Below are 17,614 nucleotides of genomic sequence, written 5' to 3'. Positions count from 1 at the left end.
AATCCATCTCGGATAAGTAGAAGACGCAGTGAGGAAGAAGCAAAATCGACCTGGACGTCCTGCCAAAATGGACAACCTCATGAACGATGCAAAAGGCAGGGGAAGCAGAGAACCATGTTATGACGAATACCACAACGAGAATTTGCTGCATCTAGAGAAAGAACCCAACCTAAATAATAGAATGCACATGTTGAAACGGGTTCGTGGTAAACGTTGGCAAGATGAACGCACGTACAGCTCCTACGATACATTCCCCTACGGGGGCATCTTCTACAATGACCTAATCGTAAAGGACGTGATAAAGTATTACTTCAAGCGGGGAGGTGACTACTTGGATGGGCAACCGCTAGACCCGCCTGCGACCCCGGGACCACCCGGGTACGTCTATCTCGGTGCAGGTATACTTAAGGAGATGCAAAGGAAGAAACACAGAGAAAAAAATAGAATGGTTTTTATATTTTGCCTTAATGAGGCGATACTCAAAAGGGGCGGCGAAAGAACATGGGGCAGTGAGGGTACCCCCCAACGGGAGAGGCGTGCATACAGCAGAGGCAGCCAAGTGGCAGACGTAGCGGAAAAAAGGGGAACACATCGGAGGAGAAGCAAACACCAAGACAACCGACTTGGAGACATAGATGATATTCTGAATGGAAGGAACTTCCATCAGAACCCGTTTATAAAAACCAAGACGTCGCTCCTATGGGAAGACGTTAAAGACAGGGAGGGGGGGATGTGCACAGATGTCAACAGGGACAAAAAGAACCTGAACCTTGAATCCTTCTATAGGGAACCTACATTTAGGGGCTCACCCAGGGGGAGTAAAACGTTCGGAGGGGGGACCAATGCACGTAGTGAGGACAGTACACACGACCCTAGTGACAGTCATACCGGTGGGGTCTCTTACCAATCTTCAGACCACTCCTTCGAGGAGTATTCCCCTGATTGTTCGGAACTCTCCACTGAGGAAAGCCCCTCTGACAGTTCAGACAGCTCAGACGACGACACGGAAGAATGCTCCACCAACAGTAGTAACCACGGTGGACACCCCCGCCACACCTACCACCGACGAAGGAGAAACGTCTACAGCGATCGAAGCGGCGTCTTCATGTTAAGTGTGTTGCACCACCAGGAAGAGGTATACTCAGTGAAGTGGAAGGAGAGACAAAACGACCCCTTCTGTGTAGTCACATCCATCTGCTTCGATGGATATATATACATCTGGAGGGAGCATACCAACAGCCAGAACAAACTCACCTTTGTATCTGTGTGTAGAGTTTATGTTCCCTCGTTTGAACAAATGGTTAAATGCGTAAAGTGGTGCTGGGTAGATAAAGACACCACTAGCGAAGATTACTGCCGCTTTTGGAGCAACAACAAAAATGCAAACATAGCCAGGAATGAATACCTAATAGTTTACGGTTCTAGAAACGAGTTTCATCCAGATGGGGTTGTGAGAAGTGGTGCCCCCCGCGGGTGCGATAAAGGGGAACGAGCCATCTTTTCCGTCTTCTCCATCTATGCCATTTTCAACATACACAGACACGACGCCCACGTGAAAAATATCCTTAGCTACGAAAACATTCCAATAAACCTCCACTACGAGTACGTGCTCCAGGCAAAGATGAAGTATGCGTCTCTTAACACGTCTCTCATTTCAGTTTACACAGATGATACCTTCCTCCCAGAGAATGAGTATCACATGAAGTTTGGCCAGTGGAAGATTAAGAAAATATGCCCCCTCTCAGATTCGCTCTTGCTGGACAAGGGTAATCCCCATAGTGGTGTGGCACGCGAATTCATTGGCTGGGACCACGTAGATGTGACCGATTGTGAGCTCTCCTCCAGTGGTAGCAACACCAGCACGGATCACAGTGAAGAGGATCGAAGCAACTACGATGATTATAATGGGGAATATTACCATAGTGGTGACCCCGGTTCGCACCACAATGGAGGGACAACTCTTTGGAGACGACCCCGACGCAGGGACAACAATAAACAAAACGACTTCCTCCTTTTTAGGAAGCTTTTCAGTACAGTCAGCAACTTGATGCCCCCATTTGCGATCACCATCTCGACATACAACGGAGACGTCTACAAAATTATGATAAAGCCAAGTGATATATGGATAAAAAAAAAAAAAAGCGTCAGTGTAAGGTACATGCTACAATACAGAGCATGCGAACCGTCTCCCAAATGGGAAAAAAAAAAAAAATATATATCCAGCAAAAGACAACACGATGAACCAATCCTTCAGGAAGACTGCACAATCCATTTTAACGCCAACCATAATGTCGTCCTGGTGCAGGATAAGCGAAACGGGAAAATGTACCTGTACAACTTTGACATAGGGGTTAGAAGCAGGAGTAGTTCCTTTTATCAGTTTCCCATCCAAGTGGAGGGGCCCAATGTATGGGCATCCTCTTCCCAATGGGATGGCGCAGGTGGGAGCAGGCAAACCAGAGATGGTCGGTACTCATTAGAAGGGTATCATAACGACGATAGGGTTACCCCACTGGAAGGTGCCGCATATCGTAACAAAACCAACAGCATGGTTAATGAACTACGAAAGGAAGAAAAAACGTGGGAAGCTTCCCCATCGGGGGGTTACAAAATGGAAGATACCTCAGCAGTAGAACAGACGCATAGTGAACAAAAGACACGCAGGAGTTACGATCTGCATAACGATGCTTGGATCGAACCGGCAGTGAAGAAAAAGAGAAGAAGAGCATTCACTCCGATATGTTGCCTAAACAGTATGTACATTGACCGGTACTACATGTTGAAGCACAAGGGAAGTGAAACCCTCAGGAGGAAGAATCACTTCATCTATTCGTACTCCTATCAGATGTGTAGGATCTATGAAGAAGTGAAGAAGAACCCACACGTGTGCATGTCGACTAGCCAATTTTTAGAAAAAAAAAATACCATTCCATTGGTGTATAAAAGCGCAGTTTTGGATTCAGTAGATTCCTTTTTCGTACTCATGTGCGTGGACAAAAAACGGGAGTGCATCTTCGCGCTGAAGTCGGAGACGAGGGATGTGGTCCATAGTTCCAAAATGTTGTGCATCTTTGACGATAGCTCTTCACTAATCTGTTTGCAAGGAAGCTCTCCCCCCCCGAATGAACCGAACAACAATATATACCTGAGTAAAACGCAAGAGGATATTTGCAAAGCAGAAGGGGTGCCCTGTATGGTGACTGGATACGAGATAAGTGACTTACGCATGCACACTAAAAACGGCCAGAACTACCTCTTCCTAATTATTCAATACAGCTACATCAGCCCTGAAAAACGGACCAAACACGCTCACCTAGTTACCCTCTCGACAGTACACATTCAAAAGGAGAGTTTTATATACGTAAACTTACATCTGAATCAGATGTTTACCTTTTTTCATTCGATGGAAGAGAAGCTCTTATTCTCGTACATTCACGTCTCCTACCAAGGGAAGTTTATTGTCGCCACGAATCATTCCATATGTGAAAGGGCGACGAACTCTGTCCAACTGGAGAGACCACCTTACATTGTGAACGCGCAAAGTGGGTATTCCATCCAAAGGGGTAACTACCCACTGGTGGAGGGGGAACCACTTGGAAGTGAAGACGACGGTGCGTTTTGCCACCCGGGGGAAGATGTGCTCACTGTTAGGAAGGGACTCATGCACATTGGAAGCTCCTCCTGGGAGGAGAGACAATACGTGTTGGTACTGGATGATCAGGACCCCAAGCAAGAAGGGCATAACAAACATAACAGGTTATTTCCCCGAATGGAAGAATCCCTAACCGATGAGGAGGGCCTTACCAGAAGTGAGGATATATCATTACACTCCGACGAAGTGGTAAACCTTTACCTCCTCTGCACGGAAGGCCGATCCATCTCACATCCTGTGCAAATTAGGAATGTCCCCGACCTCGTCGATATAGTCATCCACAACAGCTATCTTGTCCTCCTCACAAAAACGAAAATTCAAGTAGTGAACCTAAAGATAGTGTGTAACGACCTAATCAGCATGGAAGAGACAAAAATGGAAGACTTACCCCTTCCAATAGGAAGGACGCACATCGTAAACTTCGTTTCCATCCCCTTGCCGAAAATGTTTGCAAATAAAAAAACAAAATTGTGTATGACTTGTTCAGGTGAAAAAAACACACATTTTATTGTAGCCAGTTTTTTGGTCAATTTGAAACAGCGTAAACAGAAGGAACATCGGAGGAGGAACAAAACATGCAATAGTAAGGCAACCCATGAGTTGTTCCCACAGAAAAAATACATCTCCGTGGTGCTCTTCTGTGACGCACCGAATGGCAATGAGTGGAAGGTTTTAAATTATGAGAGGAACCCCTTCCTTCGCTCCAAGCAGGTGTTCTTGTTTGAAAATAACTTATTCCTGCTCGGTGGGGCAAAGAAGAGGGGCTTCGTTTGGGAACCGAACCGGAGGAAGCTACCCAATGGGGGACTTATCAACAGTGGTTTGCGGGGTCGAAAAGGGGAAACCACCCAAAGCACCACCCGGAGATGCCCCCGCAAGCGCAAGATCAACCTGTGCAACGAACTGAAGAAGTACCAAAAAAGAGGCAAAGGATATATCGACGGAGAGGAAGCCGAGGAAGGAGCTCTCCCCCCCAGGAAGGGACATCACGTGTTTTATCACCCCCTCGGATTGTTACACTACATAAAAATGGGTCTCTTTTCTCATGTCTTTATGGCACTGAAATTACTCCTGAACCTTCTCCTCAACAGGTTCTATAGTTATGTGGACAGGAACAACCTTAGAAATAGCATCTCGGGGGAGGAGTGCTTTCCCAAGAAGCACTGTGCTTTGCATGTCCTACTGGAAGACAACAATGTGAGGAAATCAGTTCAGGAAAACTTTGGAGATATATGCACTGTACAGAAAAGCCACTTCCTTTTTAACTTAAATTTTCTGACCACGGAAATGGGTATGTTTCGACGGAATGAGCAAGGCCTGGTTGATGGTGTCTGTGGAGGAGACACAGATGGGAAGGAACAGGGGGGGGAGGAGACCCTCCTCCTCCAGGGGGGGAACCGTAATGGGGATGCGATGGGACAGAAGGATAAATCTATGTCCCTGTTCGAAGTGGAGTCCGTCTCGTTGGACGATTTTAACCTGAACTCTGATGAGGAAGAATCTGCCCCGTCGGAGCAGGGTGGGCAGGAAGAGAAGGCCCCCACCCAGGAGCCACGTTCCGAGGGAAGCCAGAGCAGCAGTCGACGTGGGAACAGCCATGGAAGTGATAGTAGCGATGAAAGCAGACGCAGTGAAGACGAACTGGAACAGATGCAACGAAACTTCAAGTCCAACCTGAAAAACGCCAGCGTGACTAATTACCAATTGACGGCCGAAGAGGTGAAGATCCTGCAGATACTGCTGCTCCATGTGAATGTTCCCCATTTGGGAGCCTTCGACCAGCTGCTCCTCTTTTGCATTCTGAATGCATTTTGCGTCAGTGTGGGGTCTCCCCCTGGGGATGGTAAACCCAACAACAGTGACAGTGACAGTGTGAGAAGCATGCGAAGCAGTGGAGGTGATGACTTCGGAAGCAGTCATCCATCGGAAGACTCCGCTGTGCAAACGGGCGAACACACCTCCAAGAAATCCTGCAGGTGCTACTGTGAACACTTCGGTCTGCACCTCCAGAAGGAGCTCATGAAGACAGAAAACATATACCTGTACGACCACGTGTGTGGGGGTGAACACGGTGGAGGAGGACAACCCAACGGAAGCAGCATGACCCAAGTGATCCTCTTCTTTTATCGCCTCTACATAAATTGCTGCCTCTTCTTAAATGTAACCCTGGAAATTCACCACCAATATGCCTACCTCCTTTATTTTGTGCGTGAGAAGGTTGCAATGCAACTGAGTAGTTATCTGGAGAATCTTCTCACCCACTACAACCACTCCTTTCGCGTCCCCATTAGCGGCAGTGACTTGAGCAGCGTCGACCTGTTCGATATGAGTGGCACTGGCAGCAGTTCCCACGTGGATACTGGCTCACTTACCCACCAGTGGGAAGATGATGGACTTCCCCCCCATGGCCGCCTCGTACGATGGGTACGAAAAGAAAAAAATGCGCCACCACAGGTAGAGCTGAATAATGTGCTGGTCGAAAGAATGAATAACATAACACTGGTGGAAGAGGAAGTCGAAAAGTTCTGTTTCTTCTTCCCATTTAGACGTATGAAGTTGTTCTATGTGCTGCACGATAGGGACAACTTATTTTACCTGCACGAGGTGCTAACAAACAGGACAATAAAAAAAATGAACAGCCTCAATGTGGACGATAAGGAGAAGCAGAATGAAGTGAATGCGTGTCTGGACTTCCTCGCATTGTTATACCTAGCAAAAAACGAGAAACAAAAGCTCATGATGTTGTATAAGGTTAAAAAGCAGCAGAAGGTTTTTGAGTTCCTTTCCAATGACTTTTCCCAGGAGAGATGGAGTAACGCACTTATGAACAATGCCTACAAGCTGATGCAGATAAAAAGGTACTACCTTGCCATGGCCTTTTTCATTCTTCGTGGGGACATTAAAGATGTGATCGATGTGGCTCATCAGTATTTAGAGGACCAACAATTGAGTGTCTTCCTTGTTAGACTGGTTTATGCCTCCTACATAGAGAAGGGGCAATGTCTAGCAGGGAGAAGTAACCTTTCAGTCCCCGCAGGGTGTTTCCCGTTGGGGGAAAGTAGTAACCTGCTGGAGGGTTCGAGTGTGTCAGAGGTTCCTGGCAGCGGCTACCTCCCCTCCAGTGAGGTAGGCGATATGAGCGAAGTGGGAGATGCGCCGATTAGAGGAGTCGAAGAGGAACCAAGCAACTACACGAAGGAACCGCGTGACTTCCTACAGGAACACCTGAACTACATTTTTACGAAAAAGTTGAATACCGACCATGATGAAGGTGTTCCTAGTAGGTACCACCTTACGGAGAGAAACTACCAGGACGTGATGAAGAACCTCCTGCTGGGGAACTACCTAGAGGTGTACTCTAAATGTAGGAAGCCAGAGAGGTACCGTTTTCTCCTTCTGGTATTGAAAAATGTAATTGTGGGGAGAATAAGGAGGCAGGCGAAAGGACAAGGGGATGCACTGGGGATGACTATTCTGTGCGGGCACGACGAAGGAGAACCCGGACAAAGCGAGCACTGGCAAGACGACCATGTTGACTGCACATTTCGGATGAGTAGAATCGAGTGCTACTTCAGCTCCCTCTACTTTTGCTCACAACAAATGAGCAACTTATCATTCATTTTCCTGTTCATTTTTTTTCAAAACACCGACAAAGACGAAGAGTTGATGCTCCTCCATGATAGACTCAAATTCTTCCTCTGTATATCCTCTGAAGATTACTTGGAGACCTTTCTCGGTGCAAATAAATATTTGTTCGAGATTATTTTTGCCTCCTCGTGTGAGAAGGGGTCCAGGGTAGCGAGCGCTGACCAGGCAGACAGAGACAACTCCGTCGACTTCACGCAGTCGTTGAAGCTGTTTGCACGACTGGTGCATTTGCTCTTTGAGTGCATCAGCCGGGCAGGTGGCAGCGAAGACCCAAGCGGGCACCTTGACATGCACCGTCACCTGCACGGTGGTACGCATGGCGACCAACCCTGTGGCGCTGTAGAACCCGCACCGGCTGTGCTGCGCCTGTTGAACAAGCTGAGGGACATCAGAACGAAGGACGGCTGCACGAGGAGACGCAATCTGAGCCACTTCCTAACCACCCTACTGCAAAAAATAAGTAGCATGCACGGTGGGCAGAAGAGCACCCACCTACAGGTCAACCATTACATGCGTTACGAAATTGCAAAGAAGAAAGTGATAGATCCAAGTACCAGTGCAATCCCCAACCTGTGCGTTCCCTTAAACAAGTACAACAACCTCCTGACCCACTTATTTTTTCACTTCTTTACTCTAAACGTTGTAGAGGAACCACATTGCGAAGACGTCATTCAGTTCGTCCTGAATCGCATCCTTCCCATTCTCTTTATCTACGTAAATGACATCGTTAGGATTTTGCTCAATTTTGCAAAAAATAGGGACTACCAATCGATCTCCCTCCACGACCCGGTGTCCTATCTACATGACTCCGTGTCGTCTGTGCAGGAGCCGATGCCCTCCCCGTGTGAACCGTTGTCCTCCCTGCACGCTCCATATCTGCAGCTTGTCATTTTACGCGTCGGCCTTCGCAACTGCTTCTCTCGGGAAGGAAAGCAACAAACACATGTGTCCAGAAGACTGAAAAAGAATTTGAAGGCAAATTCGAACCACCTGTGTGAACCCAGCACTGAGGAAGGGGGAAGAGTAACCATACAACAAACGATGCAACACCCATGCAGGGAAGAGGAAAATAGCCATAATGTCCACATACAGGTTGACCGGAAGTTTTTTTCCTACCATATTCATCTGCTAGATCTCTTCCTATGCTACCTAACCGTGCTGGTAATATGCTTCCTCATGCTGGATACCCACTACGGCTTCTTTGACAATGGGGAGATCTGCCTAGATAGGCAGAACACGCAAAGGAATGGAAGAACCAGTCAATATAGAACCCGTAAAGGAAGACACCTGAAAAAACTATTCCTTGTTTTACACCTTCTACTGAAGAAAATGAAAAAACTAAACTGGGCTATTGAAAATGTATACAAGGGGAACAGCACCATCAGCACTGCCGATCTGCTGGTCAAGTTTGTTAAGTGTGCCTACCTGAGTGGGAAGAAGGGAAAGCTCTCTCCATGGTTGCACAAGATCAGTGGGAAGGACAATAGGAAAAAAAATAGCAATAGCAGACATGACTTGGGGATACCCTCCAGTGAAGGCATAGATGTGAGTGCAGCTCCCTTGGGAACAAATCCCCCCATCAGGAACAACCTCCAAAAGGATAACGACATGGAACCACAGATGAGCATACGATCATGTGAATACGTGCACAAGGGGAGACTCTCACCAGGAGCATTTCCCCTCCGACCTGCAGCGGCGGAAACGACGGAAGACCTACCCTTCGAGAAATACTGCATCGTGAGCATCTTCCTGTCCACCTTCGAATTGCTCATTGGAAACTTTCACATCTTCGCCTACAAGGCGAACGTCTTCACGCCGCAGCTGCACCTGCGAGGGAGGGGCAGCCATTCAGGAAAAGGAACCGATCAACATGGCAAGTATAGCCATGCAAACGCGAAGAACCATATCAACCCATTCTACTACAACACCTGCATTCTCCTCCACTTCATAGATAGCCTGTGCCATTTGGTAAACAAATTTCTCCTGTCTAGGATGAAGGACCTACTGTACAAATCGGCCTACAACATTAAGAACACCCTGCTCACCTTTCTTTCCTTCCCTTTTTTCTTCAACAAAGTTAAGACGAGGAAAAAGAATCATGTCCTCTGTGAGCACTTTATCGATTCGCACATTTCCCTCTTTTATAACAAGCCCCTTTATGCCATATGGAAGATGAACAGCTGCACCTATAGGTCCTTTCTCCTTTTCTTTAACAAAACCTTCTACGATTATAATGATTCGCTGAACGATGTGGTGAGTGCCTACCGGGGGGGTCAACAGGGCCAACAGGGAGAACAGGTCGACCTCCCCCAACAGGACGGAACTTATAATCACCCCCACCTGAATGAATACGCAAAATACCATCGGTTATATAAGGAGGGGTGTAGACTAACTGAACAATACCATCTGGTCATTCCCACCTCAAACGTGGAAAAGGGAAACATGGCCTGCAACCAAACAAACTTTCTTTTTAAGAGACCCAGAAGCTACGACCGTTTTTTTTCCTTCACGTCTAGAATGAGCTTTTTCAAGAATCTCAAATTGGGTACTAGCGGTGGGGCTGCGAAACGAATGGACAAGGAAAGAAGGAGAAAAACCCACGACCAGGTGGGGGAGTACCGCCACGTTAACTATGACAGTATTGCTAAAATGAAAAGCAACCTTCTGAAACACGGGATAGTCGAGACGGAGGGACGGAGCAGTCAGGATGGTAGCCAAGTGGATGAAGATGAAGAGGCGTGGAATTACGCAATGGGTGGTACGTCAGAAAGGAAGGGATGCTCTATCGAGCAGAACCTCCTGGGAACGACACCCCGATCGGTGCGTAGCAGGAGCATCCGCAGCAGTGTTAGTGGCGGTGCTTACGTTGGTGGTGGAATTGGCGGAGTTGTTCCTGCTGATGGGGAGCGTCTGAACACCCCACAGAGAGACCACTCCAGAACGACCCATACAAAGGCGAACAAAACGCACCACCGTGGATCAAACCCAAGAAGCAACCACTCTCGGAAGAGAAGTCACAAAAGAAGCAAAAAAGAACACAACAAACTGCCCCATGTTATCCCCCTGTCTTATCTATTCAACAACATGAGTGACAGGCATATCATCGAGCAGGGGAAAATGGACAGCCACAACAGCACCATCCTTTATATACATCGAAAAAATAAAGTCAAAAAAATATGTATTCTGGACCACTTGAAAAAGCTTAATAAGAAGTGCAGGTTCATTAACTACGTTTCTCACTACGATTTGAAGGGGAAAAACAGAACTTCCAGGGGTAGAAGTGGCACGGGGGAGAAGAAGTGGAAGAGTAGTGTCATCTTAGGGGGGGAAGTTACCACCCAAGTTGTGCCCACTGCAGGGAAGAAGAACCCCCTCAGAGGAGAATTCACTGATGTTGCGAAGGACGATAAGGATGGCAATCCACGTTTGAAGGACGACCGTGCCAGTCGTAGCGTTGAAGTGGGCGTGCTTCCCACCCCAAATGGGGAGGAGCGCCCCTGGCATAGCTACTCCCTGCAGGGGAAAGGAGCCCCCATCGGAAAGGAGGTTAGCACACCGAATGATCAGATCTGCAAGGAGGCCAATCAGGGAGGAAACGCACATCCGGGCAACGGGCGAACCGGGGAGAGGACTCCCAGCAGCAATAGCAAGTGCAGCCTCGGGGGTGGTACCAGACGACATGGTGCCAAACAAAATGATCACCCCAAGAATGAGAAAATCTTCCTGGACATTAACATGAACAAGCTGCTGTATATATACAAGTGCATGCACATTCAGTGCATGCACAACCTGACCCCCCTGTGCAGCTACCTGAGCAACTTCGTCCCAAACGACTGCAGCGTCACCAGCCTCTTTACCAATTCCTACAACAACCATTTCGTGAACAACTTGTTTTTTCACAATCTGTTCTATGTGTATGACAACACAATGACTCTTCTGCTGAGGTCGAACAACGTGGGGTCGATATTCTACGGGGGGGACAACCAACGTGGAGGGAAGACGGAGAGTAGTAAGAAGGGTGCACTGAAGGGAGATCATACGTCTCACATTACCTTATCTGAGGAGATTACTGCGTCCCCACGTGACAGTCACCGAAGTGTAAACTCCTCCTCGCTCCCCACAGCAGACCACACAATTGATCACGCAACTGCTGGCCACATAATTGATGACCACATAATTGATGACAACACACGCATTGCAGTAGAAGCAGCCACCAGGGTGAAGCCCAAACCGGAGGAGCAACTGCAAAGAAATGTAGCCATCTCGACAACCGCACAGAAGTACATCGAGACGGTCATGCTGCTCCTTTACAATAACGTTACGCTGAACGAATCGGACAAAATTATCACCACAAAAAAGGAAAAGGAGAAAAAAAAAAAAAATGAATTCGAGCACCTCCAAGAGTATATAGAAAGAAATGCTAACACATGCATCAGGAGAAAATACGGCTTCATTAACCAGCTGTCAAATAAAAAGGAGAATTGTTTTCTTTTAAAAACAGGAGCCATTATTTCTCACCCCTTTCTCCCTGTCTATGCACTCATAAATATTAACCACGAGAAGAATGCAACGTTGGAACAACAGCAATTGTTGGACAAGAATCGGTTCCAGATAAGGCTCTGCAGCTTCTCTGTGAATTATGAAAACATTTGCTATAGATATGGGATCATCTCTAGCGTGTCTTGGAGTTCAAATGGGAACCTCCTGATGGTCTCCGATGAGTGTGGGTACTTATATATTTATAACATATTTTTAGGTGGTTTTGTAAACCCTAAGGTGGTTGTGAACGGTGTGGGGAATGACCCCAATGGAGATCGGAATATGGGCGTGAACACCTCCGACAGGGGGGCCACAGCGGCGTGCGTCAGTGCAGGCGAAAACGAGGGGGGCCTCCCCCCGGATCAGTTCGACGACTACAACGGGCACGATGATCACTACGACGCCTACTACGATAGCTATTATGACGATGAATATGACGACCATTACGATGAATCCGGTGAGGGGTACTCCGATTACCATTCCTACGACCATCACGAAGGCGATGACCCCGGGGGGGATCACGCCGATGCCCACTTGGAGGAGGAAACGCCCAACGGGGATAATCCCAACGAGCAGGGCGAAGAAAACGGACGGGGACCCCAGGAAGGGGAAGAAAGGAACGGAAAAAACACCCCAACAAATGGGAAAGTTTCACCAAATGGCAAAGTTTCACCAGATGGAAAAAACAAAAAGAACGAGGAGCAAAGCGAAAGTGTCAACTTCGGAAGCAAGATAAAGGAGGGAAACAAAAAAATAAGAAACTTTTTTAAGGACAATTTTCTGAAAAACAATAAGAAAAAGACCTCGGGCCAGGGAGGTGGAGAAAGGAAGATGAGGAGACGACAGAAGATGAGCAGACGGTGGAGGGCGCGTCGCTATTGCAGGAAGGGCAATTACATCATAAGGGAAGCCATGTGTGTGGTAAAACTGCATGACGAGGTAATAGACGTGAGGTCTCTAGACGACTCCACTTTCTACCTAGTCAGCATCGGCAAGGGGGTGAGCCCCCACTCGGTGAGCAACCACACGGTCTTCATCGATGCGGACTTTGCAAAGATCGATGAGCATTTGCGGCACACCCAGGAGGTTACCGAGCGGCAGGAGAAGTCGCTCGATGACCAACACACTAACCGTTTGCTAACCGAAGAGGGGAACGCCCATGACTGCCCCAACGAAACGAACAAAAGCGTGTCCATTTCCAAGTTCGCCCTCCCCGAGTTCTTCCAAAGTGATGTTTCCCATCCGGATAAGAAAGAACCTTTCCCACCACAGAAGCGGGAACAAAAAAAAAAAAAAAACAATCCTCAGGAAGAAGCAAACACGATCCATAAAAGCAGAATGAATCACATAGATGCGTTTTTCAACCTGCACGTTTTTAAAAAGAAAAAGAGCTACTTCAAGTCTTCCTTTTTCCACTTCGATGCTCCGAATGGTATGTTTTTTAAAAGTAACAAAAAGGTGCGGAATGTTGAAGACCTGGCGGATACCGTGTGTCTCTGTGTGTGGGACTTGTGTTCCATTTTAACCAACCAAGAGAAGCAGTTCTTAAAGGGGAAGATAACCGTTGGGGCGTCCGACCTGGGTCCCAATTCGCACAACGAAAACGGCGTCCCCACAACCACCACCAGTAACAACAGTAACAACAACAGTAGCAACTATATCAACCATGGCAACCATGGCAACCATAGCAACTATAACAACCATAACAACTGTAACAGCCACGCCTATGGGAGGAACGAACTGACCAGTCGAGCAGGAGCCAAGAAGATGGAAAACGGAAGCGTTCTTCACCCAACCCTTGTGTGCATTATCGGAAACTTACCCGAGAATAAAACCCAGCCGAATAAAAGGAAAAACAACGAAAATGGGAACTCCATCACGACCTTCTGCACTTGGCTATCCTCTCGGAACCACCTCTACAAGGTTGTGCAGGATCCCTTAGACAGAGAAAAAATCAGATGGAGAAAAAACAAGCGGAAAGAACACCCCCCCAGGGGGAACAATAAAATCACCGCTGTGGTCGAAACGCCAAAGAAAAGAGGCCTCTTTTGGCACCTCTTTCATCATAAGGTGTGCTCAAATAACTTCTCTCAAGATGCTTACGTTTTTTATGGAGACCAATTGGGTTACATCCACGTAGTGCACCTGCAAATCTACAAGAAGGTGCACTTCTTCCGGGCCTTCGACGTTCCCATTCTTAAGGTGTTCGTGTGCAAAAATATCGTCACCAAGTTGCTTGTTCTGGCAGATGCACGGGTAAGGAATAATACATCCTTGTGGCGGTGTCACTCCACCGTTGCCTCAACTGGGACAATAACACCAATCTCTTTCTTTTCATGCATTCCCCCCCTGCAGCTGCGTATCTACCTAGTCGAGTCGGCCCTCGAAATAACGCTCATCAAGGAGGTCCAAATAAAGCATGACGTGCCCCCCAACAAGTGCATCTGTGAAGACAAAATAAGAGAACTAAAGGAGAAGAAAAAAAAGGAAGAAAATGAGAACGACGGCGTCTCCATATTCAACTTGTCCTATTTCCTCTCCTCCAATTATCCCAAAAAGCAGAGCAACACCCGAGGGGAGGACAAACCGAACGGCGTCAACAGTATCAACAACGCCAGCAACGTTAGCACGGGTCATGTGGATATCAATGCCATTGGGGGCAGCCTCGGGAATGGAAGCAGCGTCAATGTGGCAGAAAACCCTGCCGTATGTGGAAGCATCAGCGGGGTAGGAAGTTTCAGCGCAGTTGGAAGCATGAGCATAGTTGGCAATCCGAGTGACAGCTTCTCTGGGAAGAAAAACCACAACCACCAGCACCACCACCTTCTGGTAAACTACAACACCCCGAATGACTCCCCTCAGAAACCAACCCTCGCAGATGCCAAAAGTGGCTCATTGACACCCCTCCCGAGTGAAGAAAGGGGAAAGGAAAAACCTACCTCCATGTTAAACGAAAATAACAGTACACCTCCTAAGGTGAAAAGAAGCAGCACGTCCTCCAACTCCTTGAACCCGTTCAAAACGGTAAGTGACACCGAAGACGAGGCAGATGCAAACAGCGATAAGGAAGCTTACCAGAGCGTCATTATCGGTGGAATCAATTTTGGCTACCTTGGGTTCAATTTCTCTAAGTTCATGAATAACAAAAAAAAGACCACCATCGTGGACGCCTACTTGTTGTCCAACTCGCACTTGGTGACTGTGTCCAGCAACGGCACCCTCACCCTCATTAAAGTCTGACCCCCCAATGAATGAGTGGCCACGCGTGTTGTGAGCGTGGGGAGCCAGTACCTACACACACACATATATATATGTATATCTATACAGGTTCAGCCCAAACAGCGCAGGGTCACCTTTGTGTGACAACATCGCGTTGCACCTGTGGGAAACCTGCACCACATGTTTTTCCTTTATGCGCCTCGCGCAGGAGTGCGTCTATAAATTTTTGCGTCAACTCAAATGAACTCCTACGTAATATATGCTCAGATCAGGGTGTAGTCATTCCTCCCCTGGTGGGGTGGTTACACAGGATAGTTGCACAACTGAATAGTTGAAGAGTTGGATACGTTGAAAAGGGTTACTGTTAAGGCGTCCCCCGGTGAGGGGGGAAATGCACATCGTCAAAAAGCACATAAAAAGGTGGACACCCACCTAAGTAGTACGTACGAAGGCACCAAAACGAATTGGCCTTCGCAGAAGATTAGGTGCTTCCCATTCACATTCTTCGCCCATCATATTTGGTCGGTCCGCTCACAGCTTGGCTTCGCATCGCCAAGCTTGTCCCTCATGAAATGGTACACAAAAGGGCGCTTGTTCATCTTCAGCATCCAGTCCTTCCACCTGCGGGGAGGGGGAAAAAAAAAGGCAGTAAATCGGGAAGGTATATCCAGTTTGACACGACTGTATGATCAGTTGGATACGATGTCCGCTCCCGTTCCAACAACTTACACGTTACTTCGCATCCTTTCGATGATGCACTTGGCGACCACATCCCGCTTGAACTTCAGAACCTCCTCGGTCTCCTCGAAGCAAATTGGGGGGCTCTGTGGGGGGTTGCACACCTTCTCGTTGTACGCATTGAAATAGGGGCAAATGAGCATCAGCCCCTCAGCGGGGAACAAAGAAATGGGCACATAATCCCCCGACTTCAGACAGTAATAAATGGAGTTTACAGAAGTAGCTTTTCGAAAGGTTTCCACAGACAAGGTTAACATTTTTCTTATTTGGTGCATTAGAAAAGACTGACCTAAAATTTTCACCGACACGAAATTGTAGTTGTACAGGTTGACTGTACTTACATCTAAGTACTTGATAAACCGGAAGGTCGTTTGGTCTACTTTGTTTTTTGTAAAGCAGTGAAAGTTGTGGTACCCTGCGTAACTTTGCACGATTTCAAAGAAGGCGTTAAGTTCTTCTTCCGTCAGGTCTTCTTTTTGTTCCTTCACGGTGAGGACGTCTTCCCAGCTAATTTGTCTTACCGCGTCATCCACACAGTTTTGCTTAGCTACTTCATTTTCATCCTTCTGCTCAGCCGGTTCGTGTTCACCCTTCTGTTCAGCCACGTCATCCCCACCGTTCTTTTCAGCCACTTCATCTTTACCCTCCTGCTTAGCTACTTCATTTGGGCCCCCCCCTTTGCCCTTCCTCCTCTTAAGCTCATCCACGCGCCGGTCGATCACACCCAACGCCTCATCAAACACATCCCTGTACTCATCCCGCACAGTCACCTCACTTAGAACATACACAGGAAAGAGGTACTCATATAATCGGAACGAGCAGAACTTCCTTGCATCGAAGCTCTTCGTCACCCTGTGCATATCAAAGCAGCGTATGTCTTCGGGCAGGTGCTCGTTCAGCAGCTGCACAAACTTTTTCTCCTTTTCTTTCCGTTCCGATAGGGTGGCACCGTCGGTGGTAGCATTGTTCGTGGTAGCATTGTTCGTGGTAGCATTGTTCGTGGTAGCATTGTTCGTGGTAGCATTGTTCGTGGCAACCTCCCGGGTAGTGGCGTCTGCATTGGGGGCAACACCTGCCGCGTTGCCACCCCCAGCTGCGTCACCCACTTGCCCACAGCCCAAGTCCACCTGGTACACAAATACGTTGTATAAGGCGTGCACCCCCAGGTCCGTCCTGGCAGAGCGCGACTGGCAAAAATTGAAATCCTTCCTGCAGCCACCCCGCTGTCCCACGGCGTTCATCTTTATCAGGGTCCTCTCGATCTCGTTTTCGATGGTCATGCAGTCTTTTCCCTGCCCTTGGCACCCATGGTACCTGGTGCCCACGTACCCAATACACAGGGCGTACTTTTTCAAATTGGGGGATCTCCCACTCGGGGCAGACTCGCCCCTCTCATGGGTTACGTATTTTTCGCATTTTTCAAATATTTCGCGTGTTTCTCCCGTCTCGGCGCGTCTCTTCTCCCCCTCTAACTTGAGTCTCTTGATCCTCTCCTTGTTCTTCTGATAATTGTTCATCCTCTTGGGGGCTCCATTCTTCGGTTCGCTCTGTGGAAAGAAGGGAAACAGAAAAGGGCCATATGTAATGTGGGGAATGTACATTTGGTAAAGTGGAAATGTGGCACTTGCGTTGCACTACTCAGTTGTATTAACCATGGTGTGCTACGGTGTTGTGACGTAAACTGTGGTGCCCAACTTTTAAAAAGGAGAAACTGCCAACTGGGGAAGTGACGCCACTAGACGAACGCTCTCGTCAGACCCTCCCCGCCGACAAAACAATTTGCTTAAACGATGCAAAAAAAAAGGAAAAAAATAAAAT

At 47.8% G+C, this 17,614-nt stretch overlaps 2 protein-coding genes across 2 annotated transcripts; one reads left to right on the top strand and one right to left on the bottom strand.

Annotated features, from left to right (window-relative positions):
• Positions 1–67: 67 nt before the first annotated feature.
• Positions 68–15,079, top strand: PCOAH_00001850 (Uncharacterized protein; the record flags this gene model as incomplete). Its single annotated transcript, XM_020057002.1, has 1 exon — positions 68–15,079. The coding sequence occupies one exon, from the start codon at positions 68–70 to the stop codon at positions 15,077–15,079; it is 15,012 nt and encodes a 5,003-aa protein (XP_019912432.1).
• Positions 15,080–15,570: 491 nt separating this feature from the next.
• Positions 15,571–17,451, bottom strand: PCOAH_00001840 (Pseudouridylate synthase 1; the record flags this gene model as incomplete). Its single annotated transcript, XM_020057001.1, has 3 exons — positions 15,571–15,679; positions 15,788–17,343; positions 17,449–17,451. The coding sequence occupies 3 exons, from the start codon at positions 17,449–17,451 to the stop codon at positions 15,571–15,573; spliced, it is 1,668 nt and encodes a 555-aa protein (XP_019912456.1).
• Positions 17,452–17,614: the final 163 nt, after the last annotated feature.

The sequence above is a fragment of the Plasmodium coatneyi genome, chromosome 1 (assembly GCF_001680005.1).
Source record: "Plasmodium coatneyi strain Hackeri chromosome 1, complete sequence".
NCBI classification, from domain to species: Eukaryota; Apicomplexa; class Aconoidasida; order Haemosporida; family Plasmodiidae; genus Plasmodium; species Plasmodium coatneyi.
Note: the sequence above shows the minus strand (reverse complement) of the source record. Positions and strands in the feature narration are given on the sequence as shown.